Below are 17,727 nucleotides of genomic sequence, written 5' to 3'. Positions count from 1 at the left end.
CAGGTACCCGGGCTTTGGGTTCCTCTCCTTCGTCCCTTCCACCCAATAAACCGGCTCCATCGGCTTGTCCTCTATTTCCCTGGAAACTGTGCTCCCTATTTTCTAGCTCAGGGGCCAGCAAATGTTTTCTGCAAAGGGCCAGGTTGTAAATGTTTTGGGATTTGCAGGCGGCAAAGACTCAACTCTGCAACTGTTCAACTGCCAGTGTAGCGCGAAAGCAGCCATCATAATAGTAAATGAATTAGCCTGGTTGTGTTCCAACAAATTTTATTTATAGACTCTTAAATTTCATATAATTTTCACTTGTCACATATAAATTTCACCTGTCATTGTCACAGAATATTATTTTGATTTTTTTAATCATTAAAAAGATGTAAAAACCACTCTCACGGGCCTTACATTAAAAAGGAGATGGGCCAGATTTGGCTGCAGGTGGGAGTTTGCAGACCCCAGTTCTAGACGGGTAAACTAATGGTTTAATGACCACAGCTGCTGCTCACACATCAAGACAGACAGACATGGGCCGGGCGTAGTGACTCATTCCTGTAATCTCAGCACTTTGGGAGGCTGAGGCGGGTGGATCACTTGAGGTCAGGAGTTCGAGACCAGCCTGGCCAACATGGTGTAACCCGGTCCCTACTAAAAATACAAAATATTAGCTGGGCGTGGTGGCGTGTGCCTGCAATCCCAGCTACTGGGGAGGCTGAGACAGGAGAATTGCTTGAACCTGGGAGGCGGAGGTTGCAGTGAGCCACGATCGCACCACTGCACTCCAGCCTGGGCGACACAGCGAGACTCCAACTCAAAAAAAAACCAAAAAGACAGGCAGGGTCAGAAGTGTGAGTCCTTGATTCCAAGGTGGCAGGCGTAATCAGGGAGCTGAGAATTCATTATTTTTCTTATTCTTGGTCCAGTTACCTACAGAAATGGCCCCTGTAATTACAAGACCAGAAGGTAGGGCCAAGCCCTGGGGAGAGGAGAAGGGGCTGGCAGTGCAGGAGCGAGAGTCCCAGGGAAGGGCACACTCCCTGTTAGGGTGGGAGTTGAGACAGGTGCAGGCGCAGGATCTCCTCTGCCCGCTTCAGGTACTCAGCTGCCTTCTTCTTCACACCTTCCTGGCGGGCAGGCAACGGGTCACCTGTGGAGACAGAATGCTCAGCTGAGGCACTTGGGCACCACTGGTCTGGTCAGAACCCCTGGTCTGGTGCTTTACAATTCACAGAGCATCACCATGTGCTTTTCCCTCCTCTCTGGGGCCCAGCATCCATTCTCCCCATTCTACAAATAAGAAAACTGAGGCCATGCCGGGCGTGGTGGCTCACACCTGTAATCCCAGTGCTTTGGGAGGCTGAGGCAGGTGGATCACGAGGTCAGGGGTTCGAGACTAGCCTGACCCAACATGGTGAAACCCCGTCTCTACTAAAAATACAAAAATTAGCTGGGCATGGTGGCATGTGCCTGTAATCCCAGCTACTCAGGAGGCTGAGGCAGGAGAATTGTTCGAACCTGGGAGGCGGAGGTTGCAGTGAGCCGAGATCGCGCCACTGCACTCCAGCCTGGGCGACAGAGCGAGACTCCGTCTCAAAAAAATAAAAAATAAAAAATAAATAAATAAATAAAAATTCAAAAATTAGCCAGGCATGGTGGTGGGCACCGGTAATCCCAGCTACTCGGGAGGCTCAGACAGGAGAATCACTTGAACCCGGGGGACGGAGGTCGCAGTGCGCCGAGATTGTGCACTCCCAGCCTGTGACAAGAGCAAGACTGTGTCTCAAAAAAAAAAAAAAAAAGAAAGAAAAAAGAAAACTGAGGCCACAAGAAAAAAAAAAAAAAAAACAGAAACAAAAATCTGCCCAGGTTACACAGCTGGTCAGTGAGGAGTAAAAGGGCTCCTGATCTGTGAATTGCTTGTTTTTTTGCTCCCTTCATCACTGCTCCACCTGGGACCCAAGCCTGACCCTCCACCCTCAGTCCCTACTCACTGGGAACTCCCTGAAGCAAGACGTGCACACCGTCTCGGTAGCCCTGGAGTGCGGCAGCGTAAGCGCCTGCCTTCTCATCCCGCAGGGCCTGGGTGATGAGTTCTGTGGCCTGGCTTAGGTAGGCAGGGGTGGGCCCTCCTTCCCCGTCCTCTTCCTCCTCCTGCCCTCCTGGCTCCCAGGGTTCCTGGTCCAGCCTTGCCGACTCCACCCCCATCGTTGCCAGCTCAGCCACATGGGTGGGGCTGGGGGCTGCGCCTTCTGCAATTAGAAAGGGAGGACTCAGACCAGACTGGCCCTTCCTTTCCCAGGCCCTCTGCCCAACCCCAAGACCTCTTTTGTCCCTCAGGGTATCAGCTTGTCCCCAGTAGAGGGGACCAATGCCAGAGCAATCCAGAAGTCATCTGTGGATCAAAAACTAGCCATGATCTATTTGATCGATAGGGTTCATGTGCTTCTGTAAAAACAGCCTTACCTTCCTAATTATTTCTTTAGGTTACATACTCTAGTTTGTAAGCTCTGGGTCACTGGTCCTATTTCCCTCTTGACTCCAGTTGACCTAGAAATCCAAAAATCCCCTCCAGAAAGTTTCCCTGAAGGATGCTAGGCCAACACCACCAGGCTGAGGGTAGAAATGCTCCAAGACTTGGAATAATCTTAGAATAGGAGACTTAGAGAATCTTAGGGGTTTTCTGAAGCCTTGCAGTTTCAGCTGAGGCCCCCAAATGTAAAGACAGTGAGTGACAGGTGTCCTCACATTTCCCAGGGAAAGGCTCATTATATCCCCCTGGACTGGCTAAAAGGGGGTCGGACATCCTCCCTGCAGCTTGCACATGAGGTGGCTGGAAATCTGGTGCACCTTTGGTGAAAAGGCCTCTGAGGGGAAGGTGCGGGGGCAGGGAGCATCATGATATCCTACCATCCTGGAGAGGGAAAAGGTGGGTGCCTCTCTAACCCCATCCCTGTGAGGAGTTCCATGAGAGCCCTGAGAAGTCCGGGCCTCCTGCAGGAGGGAGAAGGCACCTCCTGGCTGGGCCTACAGCCTTCCATGTATTGCTCAGGGAGCAGAGAGCAGAAAAGTGCCTGGGACACCTGCACACTCGAGTTCAGGAGTTTGCTGTGAAGAAGGGAGACACAGGTGCCCGCTCCTTGCTTCGAGAATTCTGGTGGTGAGAGGCTTGTTGGAGGTCCCCACCATGGCAGGGCAGGGAAATAAGGCAGTGTCCAAGCACACTGCAGTTCCAGGCTTTGGGGACTTTTCCCATGGGCTGAGTGAAGGTCTCACTGGAGCTGTCTGTGAAGGGTCTTGAAAAGATCCTGGCTGGACACAGTTGCTCATGCCTATAATCTAGCACTTTGGGAGGCCAAGGTGGGAGGACTACTTGAGTCCAGGAGCTTGAGACCAGCCTGGGCAACATAGTGAGATCTCATCTCTACAAAAAATCAAAAACTTAGCTGGGTATGATGGTGCATGCCTGTGGTCCTGTCCCAGCTATTCGGGAGGCTGAGGCGGAAGGATCGGTTGAGCCTAGGAGGTGGAGGCTGCAGTGAGCCGTGATGGCACCACTGCCCTCTAGCCTGGTGACAGAGCCAGACTCTGTCTCAAAAAAAAAAAAAAAAAAAAAAAAGAAAAGGAAAGAAAATAGAAAAGCTCCTGCCCAGGCAGCTAGCTGCCCAGCAGGGACTCAGCTGGCACAAGGACAGAGCACTTGGATGCCTGCCACCCAGAGGCCAGGCATAACAGCCCTGTGACACCAACACTGCCTTTCCCTCCCATTCCTTCTTCCCACTCCCCAACCCTGGAGAGGCAGGAGCAGGAACGGGAGGAAGCAGAACAAGAAAAGTGAAAGAGGCAGGGCACTTTGGCTCACGCCTGTAATCTCAGCACTCTGGGAGGCCGAGGCGGGTGGATCACTTGAAGGTCAGGAGTTTGAGACCAGCCTGACCAAAATGATGAGACCCTGTCTCTACTCAAACTACAAAAATTAGCCAGGCGTGGTGACGTGCGCCTGTAGTCCCAGCTACTCAGGAGGCTGAGGCAGAAGAATCGCTTGAATCCGGGAGGCGGAGGTGGGAGTGAGCCGAGATCGTGCCACTGCACTCCAGCCTGGGCAATCCAGAGCAAGACTCGATTTCAAAAAAAAAAAAAAAAAAGGGCCGAGCATGGTGGCTCACATCCGTAATCCCAGCACTTTCAGAGGCTGAGGCGGGCACATCACCTGAGGTCGGGAGTTTGAGACCAGCCTGACCAACATGGAGAAATCCCACCTCAACTAAAAATACAAAATTAGCCAGGCACCGTGGTGCGCAACTGTAGTCCCAGCTACTCGGGAGGCTGAGGCAGGAGAATCGCTTGAACCTGGGAGGTTGCAGTGAGCAGAGATTGCGCCACTGTACTCCAGACTGGGCGACAGAGTGAGACTCCGTCTCAAAAAAAGAAAAAGAATAACAGACATGGGCTCTCGCTATATTGCCCAGGCTGGTCTTGAATTCCTGGGCTCAAGCGATCTTCCTGCCTCAGCCTTCCCAAGTGTTGAGATTACAGGTGTGAGCCAATGTGCCAGGCCTTGGCGAATTTTCGAATGAAAAACTCCAGTGTCTCAGAGCTTGGGACTGTCGAGTCCCAGGATCTCACAGCAAGAAGGTGCCCAGAACCCTGACCTCCATCGGGGGGGCCCTTCTACCTCCAGCATCCCCAAATGCCAGTGGCTCCAGGCCCCCAGAGGGATTTGCCTTTGCAGCTGCTCTTTGAGCTGAGAACTCACTCCCATTGACCAGCAGGCCTCTTGCCTTCAGGATCTGCAGCCAGACCCTGGCCAGTCAGGAAATCCCACCACGAGCTTGCAGGGAAGGAACTAAAATGTCCCAGAGCAGTGTGACCCGGCTCTTTCCAAAGCCTTCTCAGTGAGATGGCCCCAACGTGGGAAGTGCCTCCTCTCCTTCCTCGTGGCTACTTGTTGCACAGGTGCATCCAGCACACCACACCACGTGCCCTGGCACGGGGCTTCTAATTCTCATTGAAGCTGCTATTGGCCCACAGGGCAGCACTGCTGAGGGGACATCCCCGATCTGTGCAGGCACTGAGCAGGCTAGTGGGGCTCTGCCCTCCTCCCTGTCCCAAGGATGTCCTGCCCTGGCTCCTTCCCTGCTGTCCCAGCTCATTACCTTCCTTGGAGAAGGGGTCGAAGAGGGCAAGCTCAGCCTCAGTGAGGGAGCCTCGGGCAGGGGAACCGGACGCCTCCTCGGTGCTCTCACAGTGAAAGAGGAGATCCAGGGCCTCCTGGGCAGGGCTGGATGGTGGGGGGTCCACTGAGGAAGAGATCATTGGGGTCATGAATACCTGCGTTTATTTCTCAGCTTTCAAAATGGAATTACTCTCTCCTTAAACCCTTGCAGCAACCATGGGCATAGACAAGCCTGTTATTAGGGTTTGTGCCCATTTTACAGATTAAGAAACTGTAGCACAGAGAAGGAAAAGGACCTGCCCAAAGTTCCTCAGCCAGTAAGTGATAGACCTGGGACACACACACATTTCTCAGTAAGATCACTGAGGAGGGAGCGTGGCCCTCCTCCCCACTCTGCACCCTCCAGCCCTGGTTCCCTCCTCCCACCCCGATGTACCTGGCACCTCCAATTCCTCGAGGCCCCTCCTTTCTGCAGGGAGCAGTTGGGGTAGCCGGGGGTCATCAGGGGGCGGGGTGGGGATCAGAGGGGGTGGCAGGATGTGCAGGTCTCTGGACACCTCCAAGGGTCGGGTCACCTCCCCACCCTGCAGGACAGAAAGATCAGACATGGGGAGTCATGGGGTGCAATCTGGTGGGTGGGTAAGTGGCCCAAGTTCTGGGAAGGTGGAAGGTGCACATACCCGGAAGAACTCTTTGAGCTGGGGGCTGTTGTTGAGCGCAGGTATGTGCACAGTGAAGCGAAGCAGGTCCTCTGCCCCCTTTCGCCGCTCCTCGATCACTGAGGCTTCAAACCGGCCTACAGCCCCCAGGACAAGGAATAGGGGAGAGTGGCGGTGACTCACAGGGGCTTCTGCTCCAAGGCCACTTTTCCTGGTCCTGCCTGAGATGCTCTGAGCAACTCACTGCCCTCCTATCCATTCTCCCAGCAATCTTCCCTGGCTCCTCCTGGGGTGAGGTAGGGGCTTCCAGGAGGGATCAATTTCCCTATTCATTCATTTGCCAGATGTTTACTGAGCACCTACTATATGCTAGACTCGGAAGGTGAACAGGGGAGGAACCAGTCTCTGCTCTTGTGAATATCATATCCTACACAGGGGGAGCTAGGCAGTTAACAAGAAACAGAAGTATTTCTGATGGCTTTGGTCTAATGAGGAGAAAAGTAAGGCTCAGAGAGGGAAAGTGACTTGCCCAGGGTCACAAAGCAAGGAGCCCCCCTCTTTATTTTTTGAGACAAGGCCTGGCTCTGTTACCCAGGCTGGTGTGCAGTGGCATGATCTCAGCTCTCTGCAACCTCTGCCTCCTGGGATCAAGCTGCCCTCCCACCTCAGCCTCCTAAGTAGCTGGGACTATAGGTGCACACCATCATGCCTGGCTAATTTTTGTATTTTTTGTAGAGATGGGATTTTATCATGTTGCCCAGGCTGGTCTTGAACTCCTGAGCTCAAGTGATTACCTTGCCTTGGCTTCCCAAAGTGCTAAGATTACAGGTGCGAGCCACAGTTTCACTGCTCTGTCCTAGGTATTTTGCAGAGCAGGCTAACTCTGGTCCAGTTACTGTGCGGCCAGTCTGTGGTACTTCCCCAATGGCCTGGCATAACCTGACAGCAGCAATCCTTTACCTTGCTTCAAAAGAACATCTCGGCCAGGCGCGGTGTCTTACACCTATAATCCCAGCATTTTGGGAGGCCGAGGCAGGTGGATCACTTGAGGTTAGGAGTTCGAGACCAGCCTGGCCAACATGGTGAAACCCTATCTCTACTAAAAATAAAAAAAATTAGGTGTGGTGGCGCACACTACTTGGGAGGCTACTTGGCTATTTGGGAGGCTGAGGCAGGAGAATCACTCAAACCTGGGAGGCAGAGTTTGCAGTGAGCTGATATCATGCCACTGGACTCCAGCCTGGGCGACAGAGTGAGACTCTGTCTCAAAAAACAAAAACAAAAACCAACAACAAAAAAGAACATCTCACATGAGTATGCAGACCCAAGCAACTGGTCAGCACTGTCTAATACAGATACGAGCTACATATGCAATTTTAAATTTTCTAGCAGCTACATTAAATAAAAGGAAAAAAGAAACTTTTTTTTTTTGAGACAGAGTCTCACTCTGTCGCCCGGGCTGGAGTGCAATGGCACAGTCTTGGCTCACTGCAACCTCTGCCTCCCAGGTTCAAGCGATTCTCCTGCCTCAGCCTCCTGAGTAGCTGAGATTACAAGCACCTGCCACTACACTCAGCTAATTATTTGTATTTTTAGTAGAGACGGGGTTTCACCACGTTGGCCAGGCTGGTCTCAAACTCCTGATCTTGTGATTCACTTGCCTCGGCCTCCCAAAGTGCTGGGATTACAGGTGTGAGCCACCACACCTAGCCACAAGTTAATTTTAGTATTTTATTTAACCTAATATATCCCAAATATTCTCATTGCAACATGTAATCAATATACTAAGTATTGATATGGGCCGGGTGCAGTGTCTCACGCCTGTAATCCCAGCACTTTGGGAGGCTGAGGCGGGCAGGTCAGCTGAGGTCAGGAGTTCAAGACCAGCCTGGCCAATGTGATGAAACTCTGTCTCTACTAAAAATACAAAAATTAGCCAGGTGTGGTGGTGCACACCTGTAATCCCAGCTACTGGGGAGACTGATGCAGGAGAATCCCTTGAACCTGGAAGGTGGAGGGTGCAGTGAGCCAAGATAACGCCACTGTACTCCAGCCTGGGTGACAAAGTGAGGCTGTCAACAACAACAAAAAAGAAAAAGGAAAATAAAATGGAGCTAATAAAGACAGGATTTTTTTTTTTTTTTTGAGATGGAGTTTTGCCTCGGCCTCCCAAAGTGCTAGGATTACAGGCGTGAGCCACCACACCCGGCCCAACAGGAATGTTAAAAGGTGCAATACACAGTAAGGGTTAGGCTGCTCTGAGCCTCAGTTTTGCCATCTGTCAAATGAGGTCATCTCTAAGGGCCTTTCCAAACATGTCTCTGCCCAGGGTTTCAGGCCCTCTCTATCCAGCCCCCACTGGCAGAGGTCCCCTTTTGCCCAATGCTCCCTCCATCCAATCTAACACTCACCAAACACCTGGGCCCGGGGGAAAGCAGGGAACTCCTCAAGGCGGCGGAAGAGGTTGCGGTGGGTGTAGGCCAGGTCTCCATGCAGCTTGCGGAAGTCGCTGTACCGCTTCCAGACCACCACCTACGAGGGACACGAGACTTGCCCAGAACCAGCAATGGTGGGAGGCAGCCGCCCCCATGCCCAGCCTGCCCCCAGGGGGTGTGAGGATCAGGATGCAGCTGCAGCAGCCCCTCGCCCGGGGACAGGGAGGAAGGAGGGCCGATGTCCAAGCAGAGTTACCAGCTGCCCCTTGACAGTTTCCAGATCTGGAACTGCAGAACAGTCCCTCTTCCTCCCAGGAGCCTCACCTCTTTGACATCTTCTGGGTCCTTCTTTGAGATGAACTGAGAGAGAAAGGCAAGAGCTGGTTGAGACCAGAGACCGCCATCTGACACCCTCTCACCCTGTAATGCCCCAGGTGCCTCCTAGTCCCCTTCACGGGGCAGTGGCCTTTGGCGGCAAGGCACCCTGGCTTTAAGCCTTCGCGTGTAACTTTAGCAACTTTTCCTACTATGTACCTCAGTTTCTCCATCTATCAAATAGGAGGACCCCTAAACGCCCATTTGGACTGCTCCAACTTCAGCCCAACTTTTTTTGAGATGAAGTCTCGCTCTGTTGCCCAGGCTGGAGTGCAGTGGCGCACTCTCAGCTCACTACCACCTCTGCCTTCAGGGTTCAAGCGATTCTCCTGCCTCAGCCTCCCAAGAAGCTGGGACTATAGACATGCACCACCACGGCTGCTAATGTTTGTATTTTTAGTAGAGATGGGGTTTCACCATGTTGGCCGAGCTAGTCTGGAACTCGTGACCTCAAGTGATCTGCCCGCCTCAGCCTCCCAAAGTGCTGGGATTACAGGCGTGAGCACCCGGCCATCAGCCCAATTTTTATCCCGGTTCCTTGAACAGGCCGAGTCCCTCCATCTCCTTCTGAAACCAAAGAACCCCAAGTCTCCAAAGAAGGGAGGTTCTGCCTCAGGAACCTCCTTCCCTGAGGGAGAAGGTCCTGCGCTTCAGCGCCCTGGACACAGAAGAAACCATCACTGGAGCTGAAGTCCCTGGAAGAGCAGACTTGGGTCTGAGGTGAAAACAAGATTCAGTTTTCATCATGTTATGTTCATAATAATTTTAAAATAATGTCCCATGGTTTGGGGTACTTGACAGTTTAATAACATCTCCTATGCCAGGCACGGTGGCTCACACCTGTAATGCCAGCACTTTAGGGGGCCCAGGTGGGCAGATCACTTGAGTCCAGGAGTTTGAGGCCAGCCTGGGCAACATAGTTGCCAGTATCTGGAATAAATACAAAAAATTAGCTGGGTGTGGTGGCATGGCACACCTGTAGTCCAGCTACTTAGAAGGCTGAGGTGGGAGGATCACTTGAGTATGGGAAGCAGAGGTTGCAGTGAACTGAGATTGCACCACTGCACTCCAGCCTGGAGAGAGACCCTGTCTCTCATACACTAAATAAATAAATAAAAGCATCTATTTCTTATCTTAGATCCCACCGAGGCAGACATAATTAACATGCCCACTTAAGAGATGAGGAAATGGAGGCTCTGAGAGGTGTGGCCATAGAAGATCACACACTAAGTAAGAAAGATGGCTGGGACTAGAACCCTGGACTTGGCTTTTGACAAGAGACTTGCGTAAAATATTCTGGTAAAAGAAACTATTTAAAAACCATTGAGTGGCCAGGTGTGGTGGCTCACGCCTGTAATCCCAGAACTTTGGGAGGCCAAGGTGGGCGAATCACTTGACGTCAGGAGTTCAAGACCAGCCTGGCCAACATGATGAAATCCTGTCTCTACTAAAAACACAAAAATTAGCCAGGCATGGTGGCAGGCACCTGTAGTCCCAGCTACTCGGGAGGCTGAGGCAGGAGAATCATTTGAACCTGGGAGGCAGAGGTTGCAGTGAGCTGAGATCACGCCACTGCACTCTAGCCTGGCAACACAGTGAGACTCCATCTCAAAAAAAAAAAAAAAATTATAGGCCAGGTATGGTGGGTCATGGTGGCCTGTAATCCTAACACTTTGGAAGGCCAAAATGGGAGGATTGCTTGAGGCTAGGAGTTTGAGAGCAGCCTGGGCAACATGGCAAAACTCTGTCTCTACAAAAAAAAAAAAAAAATTTTTTTTTTTTTTTTTTTTTTGAGATGGAGTCTCACTCTGTCACCAGGCTGGAGTGCAGTGGCGCGATCTCGGCTCACTGCAACCTCTGCCTCCCGGGTTCAGGCAATTCTCCTGCCTCAGCCTCGCAAGCAGCTGGGACTACAGGTGACCGCCACCATGCCCAGCTAATTTTTGTACTTTTAGTAGAGACGGGGTTTCACCATGTTGACCAGAATGGTCTCGATCTCTTGACCTCGTGATCTGCCTGCCTCGGCCTCCCAAAGTGCTAGGATTACAGGCGTGAGCCACAGTGCCTGGCCTCTACAAAAAATTTAAAAATTAAGCTAGGCATGGTGGCACATGCCTGTAGTCCCAGTTACTCAGGAGGCTGAGGCAGGAGGATGGATTGAATCCAGGAACTTGAGGCTGCAGTAAGACATGAATCATGCCACTGCACACCAGCCTAGGTGACAGAGCAAGACCCTGTTGCAACTAAAATACAATACAATACAATACAATACAATACAATACAATACAATACAATAAAAAATATAAAATAAAATAAAATAAAATAAAATAAAATAAAATAAAATAATAAAATAAAATAAAAATATAGGCCGGGCACGGTGGCTCACAGCTGTAATTCCGGCACTTGGGGAGGCCGAGGTGGGAGGATAACTTGAGGTCAGGAGTTTGAGACCAGCCTGGCCAACACAGTGAAATCCTGTCTCTACTAAAAACACAAAAAGTAGCCGGGTGTGGTGGCACACGCCTATAAGCCCAGCTACTCAGGAAGCTGAAGCAGAACTGCATGAACACAGGAGGTGGAGGCTGCAGTGAGCCGAGATCGTGCCACTGTACTCCAGCCTGGGCGACAGAGCAAGACTCCATCTCAAAAAATATATACATATATATATTTATATATTATGTGCTTTATATTTTATATGTATTTATTATAAATAATACATTATATTATATAATATGCATAAAAATATATCAAAGTAATGCATGTTGCTTGGTTTAAAAAGCCAACAGGAGGCCGGGCGTGGTGGCTCACACCTGTAATCCCAGCACTTTGGGAGGCTGAGGCCGGTGGATCACTTGAGGTCAGGAGTTCCAGACCAGCCTGGCTAACAAGGTGAAACCTCATCTCTGCCAAAAAATACGCATATTAGCTGGGCATGGTGACGCGCGCCTGTAGTCCCAGCAACGTGGGAGGTTGAGGTGGGAGAATCTGAACCCGGGGGACGGAAGTTTGCAGTGAGCTGAGATCGAGTCACTTCACTCCAGCCTGGGCAACAGTGAGACTCTGTCTCAAAAACAAAACAAAACAATGACACAAAAAAACCACTGGGAAGACTTATTTGTATTTATTTATTTATTTATTTATATTTTTGAGACGGAGTCTCGCTCTGTCTCCCAGGCTGGAGTGCAGTGGCACGATCTCGGCTCACTGCAAGCTCCGCCTCCCGGGTTCTCTCCATTCTTCTGCCTCAGCCTCCTCAGTAGCTGGGACTACAGGCGCACGCTGCCATGCCCGGCTAATTTTTTGTATTTTTAGTAGAGATGGGGTTTCACCATGTTAGCCAGGATGGTCTCGATCTCCTGACCTCGTGATCCGCCCGCCTCCGCCTCCCAAAGTGCTGGGATTACAGGCGTGAGCCACCGCGCCCGGCCGCCACTGGGAAGACTTATAATAAAAGGTTACAGTTCCTTGCCACATCCTTCCCACCCCAACCCCACCTCCAGTCTATCTTCCCAGGGACAATCTATTTATTTGCTTTTTTTTCTCTTTTTTTTAAGTTGTGTGTGTGTGTGTATTTTAATATTGAGCCGGGGTCTCACTATGTTGCCCAGGCTCGTCTTGAACTCCTGAGCTCAAGCAATCTGCTGCCTCAGCCTCCCAAAGTGCTGGGATTTACAGGCATGAGCCACTGAGCCCGGCCTTATCTGCATTATTTTTAGGCATGGAAAAGACATAAACGATTTGGGGAAAGCATATTTTAAATAGCTAAGATTCTGCACTTAGATCACTTTGGAAGTGTCCTTATGTGCCTGCTTTGCTTTTATAGTTAACTAATGCACAAGCTTAATAGTCGCCTAGTTGAAAATTCTAAAAGTACAAAAAATTTACAGTAAAAATCTTCCCCCAACTCCTGTCCCCAGTGACACAGTTCCTCTCCCTGGGGACCTTCCTTGTTACCAGTTCTTGTATGTCATTCTACAGGTGTCCTGTTTTACTGTTTTATTTTTAATTATTTTCATGGTTTCCTCCATGTCTCTCTATAAATTGTGCTTATGATGTTGTTATCGCTTCATATATCAACTCTAGCCTATCTTCCTGCTGTGACCTTGATATGGCGACTTACTCCTTAAGTCCTTCTGAACTGCATAAATTTTTTTCAACCATTGACCAGTATTATTTTTTGAAAAATTAAAAATGGTTAAATTTGTTAAAGGGAGTTTATGTAACATCAAACAAACCAATAAACAAAACTTACTCTACGAGAATGGAGTACTAATATTTGGATTAAACCAGAGTTTTCATGTTAATTTAGAGAAATTCACAGCCTGATGCCCAGACACTACACGCCGGACGTGGGCATACACGCCTTGCCTGTCCGGGAACGGCCGTCAACGCCCTTTTAAAAAAGACAGCGCCCACCCAGGGCCCCGCCCCCTGGTAGTTAAAGATGTAACGAAGCCTCGTACTGCAACCCTCCCCTTAAAGGGGAAACCCATTTCTCTCGTCTAAAAATGGAGCAGTGGCTGCACCGCCTTTCCTTAAGGTAAAACTCGGCGCCCCTCTAGTTAAAAGGGTAAAGTACGCACTGGGCCCCCCCACCTCACCTGCGCGGTTACTTTGTACTCGGTGTAGCCCTTGGGGTGCGTCCTGGGGTCCGACACTGTGTAGTGCCGCAGGAAGTCATCCTTCGCCTGGCGGGACATGAAACCGAGCCTGAGCGGAGCGCAGCGCCGGCTTCCACCTCCTCGCCGTCCCCACCCCTCCGGTCCGGCCTCCGCCCGCCGCCTCGCCGGGGCCTGCGCTCTTCTTCCTCTGGCCTAGGGATTTTGTCGCAAGTGACAGCGCTGTTCCGATCCCGGGTGCGCGGCCAAGGGAGCGTCTGAAAAGTTCCTTCTCTGTGGTGAAGCGTAAACCCAGGTCATTCGAAAGATAGGTTGGGGAGGCTGAGATCACTCGTCTCATTTCTGCTGGGTGATCAAGCCCACCCTATCCAAGCGTAAACCCTTGTCACAGACCTCCAAACGACTTCTTCCCTGCTTCCCAAATCCCTCCTTTCATTCATCCACCCAACTCTTATTGTGTCCAGTATGTGCAGGACAACGTCAAATTATTTCCCTGTCTCCCTCCACAGGATTCCCTAATTCATGTTTTCTGGAAAGTAGAGGAAGCAAAGAACGCTGGAGAAGCAGGATGGTGTCATGGGCTCTGAGTCACGACTCTTACTAGCTGTAGGAGTTTCCCTTAACTACTCAGCCTCAGTTTCTCATTTGTAGAATGGAGATGTTTATAATAGAATCTGTGTAGGGCAGTGGAGCTTTTTTGCAATGGGTTTGCTGCCAGAACACAGGTGTCGTGAAAACCACCGTTAAATCAAAGCCAAAATGGGGGTTTGGCGCGGTGGTTCATGCCTGTAATCCCAGCATTTTGGGCAGTGGAGGCAGGCGGATCACTTGAGGTCAGGAGTTCAAGACCAGCCTGGCCAACATGGTGAAACCCCGTTTCTACTAAAAATACAAAAATTAGCTGGGCGTGGTGGCGCATGCCTGTAATTCCAGCTACTCCAGAGGCTGAGCTGGCTGATGGCTTCAGCCCAGGAGGTTGAGGCTGCAGTGAGCTGCAATCACACCACTGCACTCCAGCCTGGGCAACAGAGTGAGACTCCATATCAAAAGAAAGGGAGCAGGGGAAGGAAAAGACTCAGCTCAACATCGTCATCTGATTTGGGCAAGTCCAGCACTACTGGCCATCTGATCTACAAGTGTGGTGGGATCCACAAAAGAACCATCGACAATTTTGAGGAAGCTGCTGAGATGGGAAAGGGCTCCTTCAAGCATACCTGGGTCTTGGGTAAGCTGAAAGTTGAATGTGAGAGTGGTATCACCACTGATACCTCCCTGCTGGCAATTGAGACCAGCAAGTACTATGTGACCATCATCAATGGCCCAGGACGCAGAGACTTTATAAAAAACCTGATTACAGGCACATATCAGGCTAATTGTGCTGTCCTGATTGTTGCTGCTGGTGTTGGTGAATTTGAAGCTGGCAATTCCAAGAATGGGCAGATGCTTGAGCACACCCTTCTGGCTTACACGCTGGGTGTGAAATTAATTGTTGGTGTTAACAAAATGGATCCCAGTGAGCCACCCTAAAGAGGAGAGATGGGGGCTGGGCGTGGTGGCTCACGCCTGTAATCCCAGCAGTTTGGGAGGCAGAGGTGGGTGGATTACGAAGTCAGGAGTTCAAGACCAGCCTGACCAAGATGGTGAAACCCCATCTCTACTAAAAATACAAAAATTAGCTGGGCATGGTGGTGGGCACCTGTAATCCCAGCTACTTGGGAGGCTGAGGCAGAGAATTGCTTGAAACCGGGAGGCAGAGGTTGCAGTGAGCTGAGATCGTGCCACTGCACTCCAGCCTGGGCAACAGAGGACAGAGTGAGACTCTGTCTCAAAAAAAAAAAAAAAAGAGGAGAGATGGGGGAAATCATTAACGAAATCAGTGCTTACATTAAGAAATTGGAGGCCGGGCATAGTGGCTCACGCCTGTAATCCCAACACTTTGGGAGGCCGAGGCGGGTGGATCACAAGGTCAGGAGATTGAGACCATCCTGGCGAACACGGTGAAACCCCGTCTCTACTAAAAATACAAAAAATTAGCCGGGCGTGGTGGTGGGCGCCTGTAGTCCCAGCTACTCGGGAGGCTGAGGCAGGAGAATGGCGTGAACCCAGGAGGCAGAGCTTGCAGTGAGCCGAGATCGTGCCACTGCACTCCAGCCTGGACGACAGAGCGAGACTCCGTCTCAAAAAAAAAAAAAAAAAAAAGAAAGAAATTGGCTACAACCCTGACATAGTAGTATTTGTGCCAATATCTGGTTGGAGTGGTGACAACAGGGGGGAGCCAAGAGCTCACATGCCTTGGCTCAAGGGATGGAAAGTCACCTGTAAAGATGGCGATGCTGTGGAACCATGCTGCTCAGAAGCTCTAGATCGCATCCTACCACCAACTCAAAAGCTCTTGGTTCTGCCCCTCCAGGCGTCCACAAAATTGGTGGTATTGGTACTGTCAGTGTGGGCCAGGTGGAGACTGGTGTTCCCAAACTCGGCATGGGTTTCGAGACCTTTGCTCCAGTCAGTGTTAGAATTGAAGCAAAAATCTGTTGAAATGCAGCACGAAGTTGGTAGGCTTAAATACAATACATAGTATTTAGTGCAGAGGAAGCATTGTGAATAGCCACTCTTGTTCCTGGAATTCAGGTGTACAGGTGTGGTGCCTTGGTCTTCAGAAAGAAGCAAAGCATGGCATGGGGCTCATGCCTGTAATCTCAGCACTTTGGGAGGCCAAGGTGGGAGGATCACTTGAGGCCAGGGGTTCGAGACCAGCCTGGGCAACAGGCTGCCCCTAATTTCATGAGAAATTTAAAAATTAGTTGGGGGCCGGGTGCAGTGGCTCATGCCTGTAATCCCAGCCCTTTGGGAGGCCAAGTCGGGCGGATTACTTGATGTCAGGAGTTCAAGACCAGCCTGGCCAACATGGTGAAACCCCATCTCTACTAAAAATACAAAAATTAGCCAGGTGTGGTGACGGGCACCTATAATCCCAGCTACTCGGGAGAATGGGGCAGGAGAGTCGTTTGAACCCGGGAGGCAGAGATTGCACTTAACCTCCTGGAGGAAATGTCATCCAGGAGCCAGTCGATGCTAGGCAGCGGGTTCTCCCCAGCAATGGGGTTGCAGCCCTTGATGTACAAGTGATGGCTGCGGACAGTCCAGCTCCAGGGCCTGGGAGAACAAAGGTGCTGGTGGTGGCCAGTGACCACAGACCCTGCCTCCCCTCAGCCCCTTCCCTCCCTGCTCAAGGGTCAGCCCATCCAGGAAGCCTCCCGTGGCCCCTGGGAGAGCTTATCTGTTCCCCGGGGCACCTGAGCTCTCTGTACAGTGCCACGCCAGTGCCACCCCTTAGTGTCCCATATAAAAGAGGATCCTGCTAGGCAGCACTGCTTAGGGCTGTCTCTAACTGCATTGCTGAATGGAATGGGTAGTACTTAGAACAGTGTAGGGAAGAGAAAGAGGGATCAGACTGTTACTGTGTCTATGTAGAAAGGGAAGATATAGGCTGGGCGCGGTGGCTCACGCTTGTAATCCCAGCACTTTGGGAGGCCGAGGCGGGCGGATCACGAGGTCAGGAGATCGAGACCACGGTGAAACCCCGTCTCTACTAAAAATACAAAAAAATTAGCCGGGCGTGGTGGCGGGCGCCTGTAGTCCCAGCTACTTGGAGAGGCTGAGGCAGGAGAATGGCGTGAACCCGGGAGGTGGAGGCCATGCTCTAACCTGGGTGACAGGGAGATCCGTCTCAAAAAAAAAAAAAAAAAAAAAAAAAAAAAAAAAAAGTATAAGAATTTCTTTTGACCCGTACCTGAACAATTGTTTTCCTGAGTGTTTTAATTGTAATTTGCCCCAGCCATTTTCCCCAACCTTTTGCCCCAACCTTGACTCACAAAAACTGTTTTGTATGAATGAAGGTTTTTTTTTTTTTTTTTTGTTGCCCAGTCTGGAGTGCAGTGGCACCATCTCGACTCTCTGCAAGCTCTGCCTCCCGGGTTCACGCCATTCTCCTGCCTCAGCCTCCCGAGTAGCTGGGACTACAGGCGCCCGCCACCACGCCTGGCTAATTTTTTGTATTTTTAGTACAGACGGGGTTTCACTGTGTTAGCCAGGATGGTCTCCATCTCCTGACCTCATGATCCGCCTGCCTCGGCCTCCCAAAGTGCTGAGATTACAGGCGTGAGCCACCGCGCCCGGCCTTGGAATCAAGGTTTAAGGGATCTAGGGCTGTGCAGGATGTGCCTTGTTAACAAAATGTTTACAAGCAGTATGCTTGGTAAAAGTCATCGCCGTTCTCTAGTCTCAATAAACCAGGGGCACAATGCACTGCGGAAAGCCGCAGGGACCTCTGCCCTGGAAAGCCGGATATTGTCCAAGGTTTCTCCCCATGTGATAGTCTGAAATATGGCCTCGTGGGATGAGAAAGACCTGACCGTCCCCCAGCCCGACACCCGTAAAGAGTCTGTGCTGACGTGGGTTAGTAAAAGAGGAAA

General features: G+C 50.9%; 1 protein-coding gene across 2 annotated transcripts; it reads right to left on the bottom strand.

Moving 5' to 3' along the window:
• Nucleotides 1-250: 250 nt before the first annotated feature.
• Nucleotides 251-13,433, bottom strand: SNX15 (sorting nexin 15). Of its 2 annotated transcripts, XM_032153370.2 has the most exons (8): nt 13,235-13,433; nt 8,583-8,618; nt 8,235-8,355; nt 5,845-5,960; nt 5,601-5,748; nt 5,145-5,288; nt 1,983-2,240; nt 251-1,138 (listed from the first exon to the last, which is right to left on the bottom strand). In XM_032153370.2, the coding sequence occupies exons 1-8, from the start codon at nt 13,331-13,333 to the stop codon at nt 1,032-1,034; spliced, it is 1,029 nt and encodes a 342-aa protein (XP_032009261.1). In that variant the 5' UTR covers nt 13,334-13,433; the 3' UTR covers nt 251-1,031. The 2 variants fall into 2 exon arrangements, with proteins under 2 accessions (XP_032009261.1, XP_032009262.1); XM_032153371.2 differs by lacking the exon at nt 1,983-2,240.
• Nucleotides 13,434-17,727: the final 4,294 nt, after the last annotated feature.

The sequence above is a fragment of the Hylobates moloch genome, unplaced genomic scaffold, assembly GCF_009828535.3.
Source record: "Hylobates moloch isolate HMO894 unplaced genomic scaffold, HMol_V3 SCAFFOLD_5, whole genome shotgun sequence".
Taxonomy (NCBI): Eukaryota; Metazoa; Chordata; class Mammalia; order Primates; family Hylobatidae; genus Hylobates; species Hylobates moloch.
This window is presented reverse-complemented; position numbering and strand designations above follow the sequence as displayed.

Excerpts from the sequence above, each read along its gene's own strand:
- SNX15 (XM_032153370.2), bottom strand. The coding sequence starts at position 13,333 with ATGTCCCGCCAGGCGAAGGATGACTTCCTGCGGCACTACACAGTGTCG. Across the intron at positions 8,619-13,234 it reads AGTACAAAGTAACCGCGCAG|TTCATCTCAAAGAAGGACCC; the intron begins GTGAGGTGGGGG and ends TTTCTCTCTCAG. Across the intron at positions 5,289-5,600 it reads CGAGGAATTGGAGGTGCCAG|TGGACCCCCCACCATCCAGC; the intron begins GTACATCGGGGT and ends TCTCTTCCTCAG.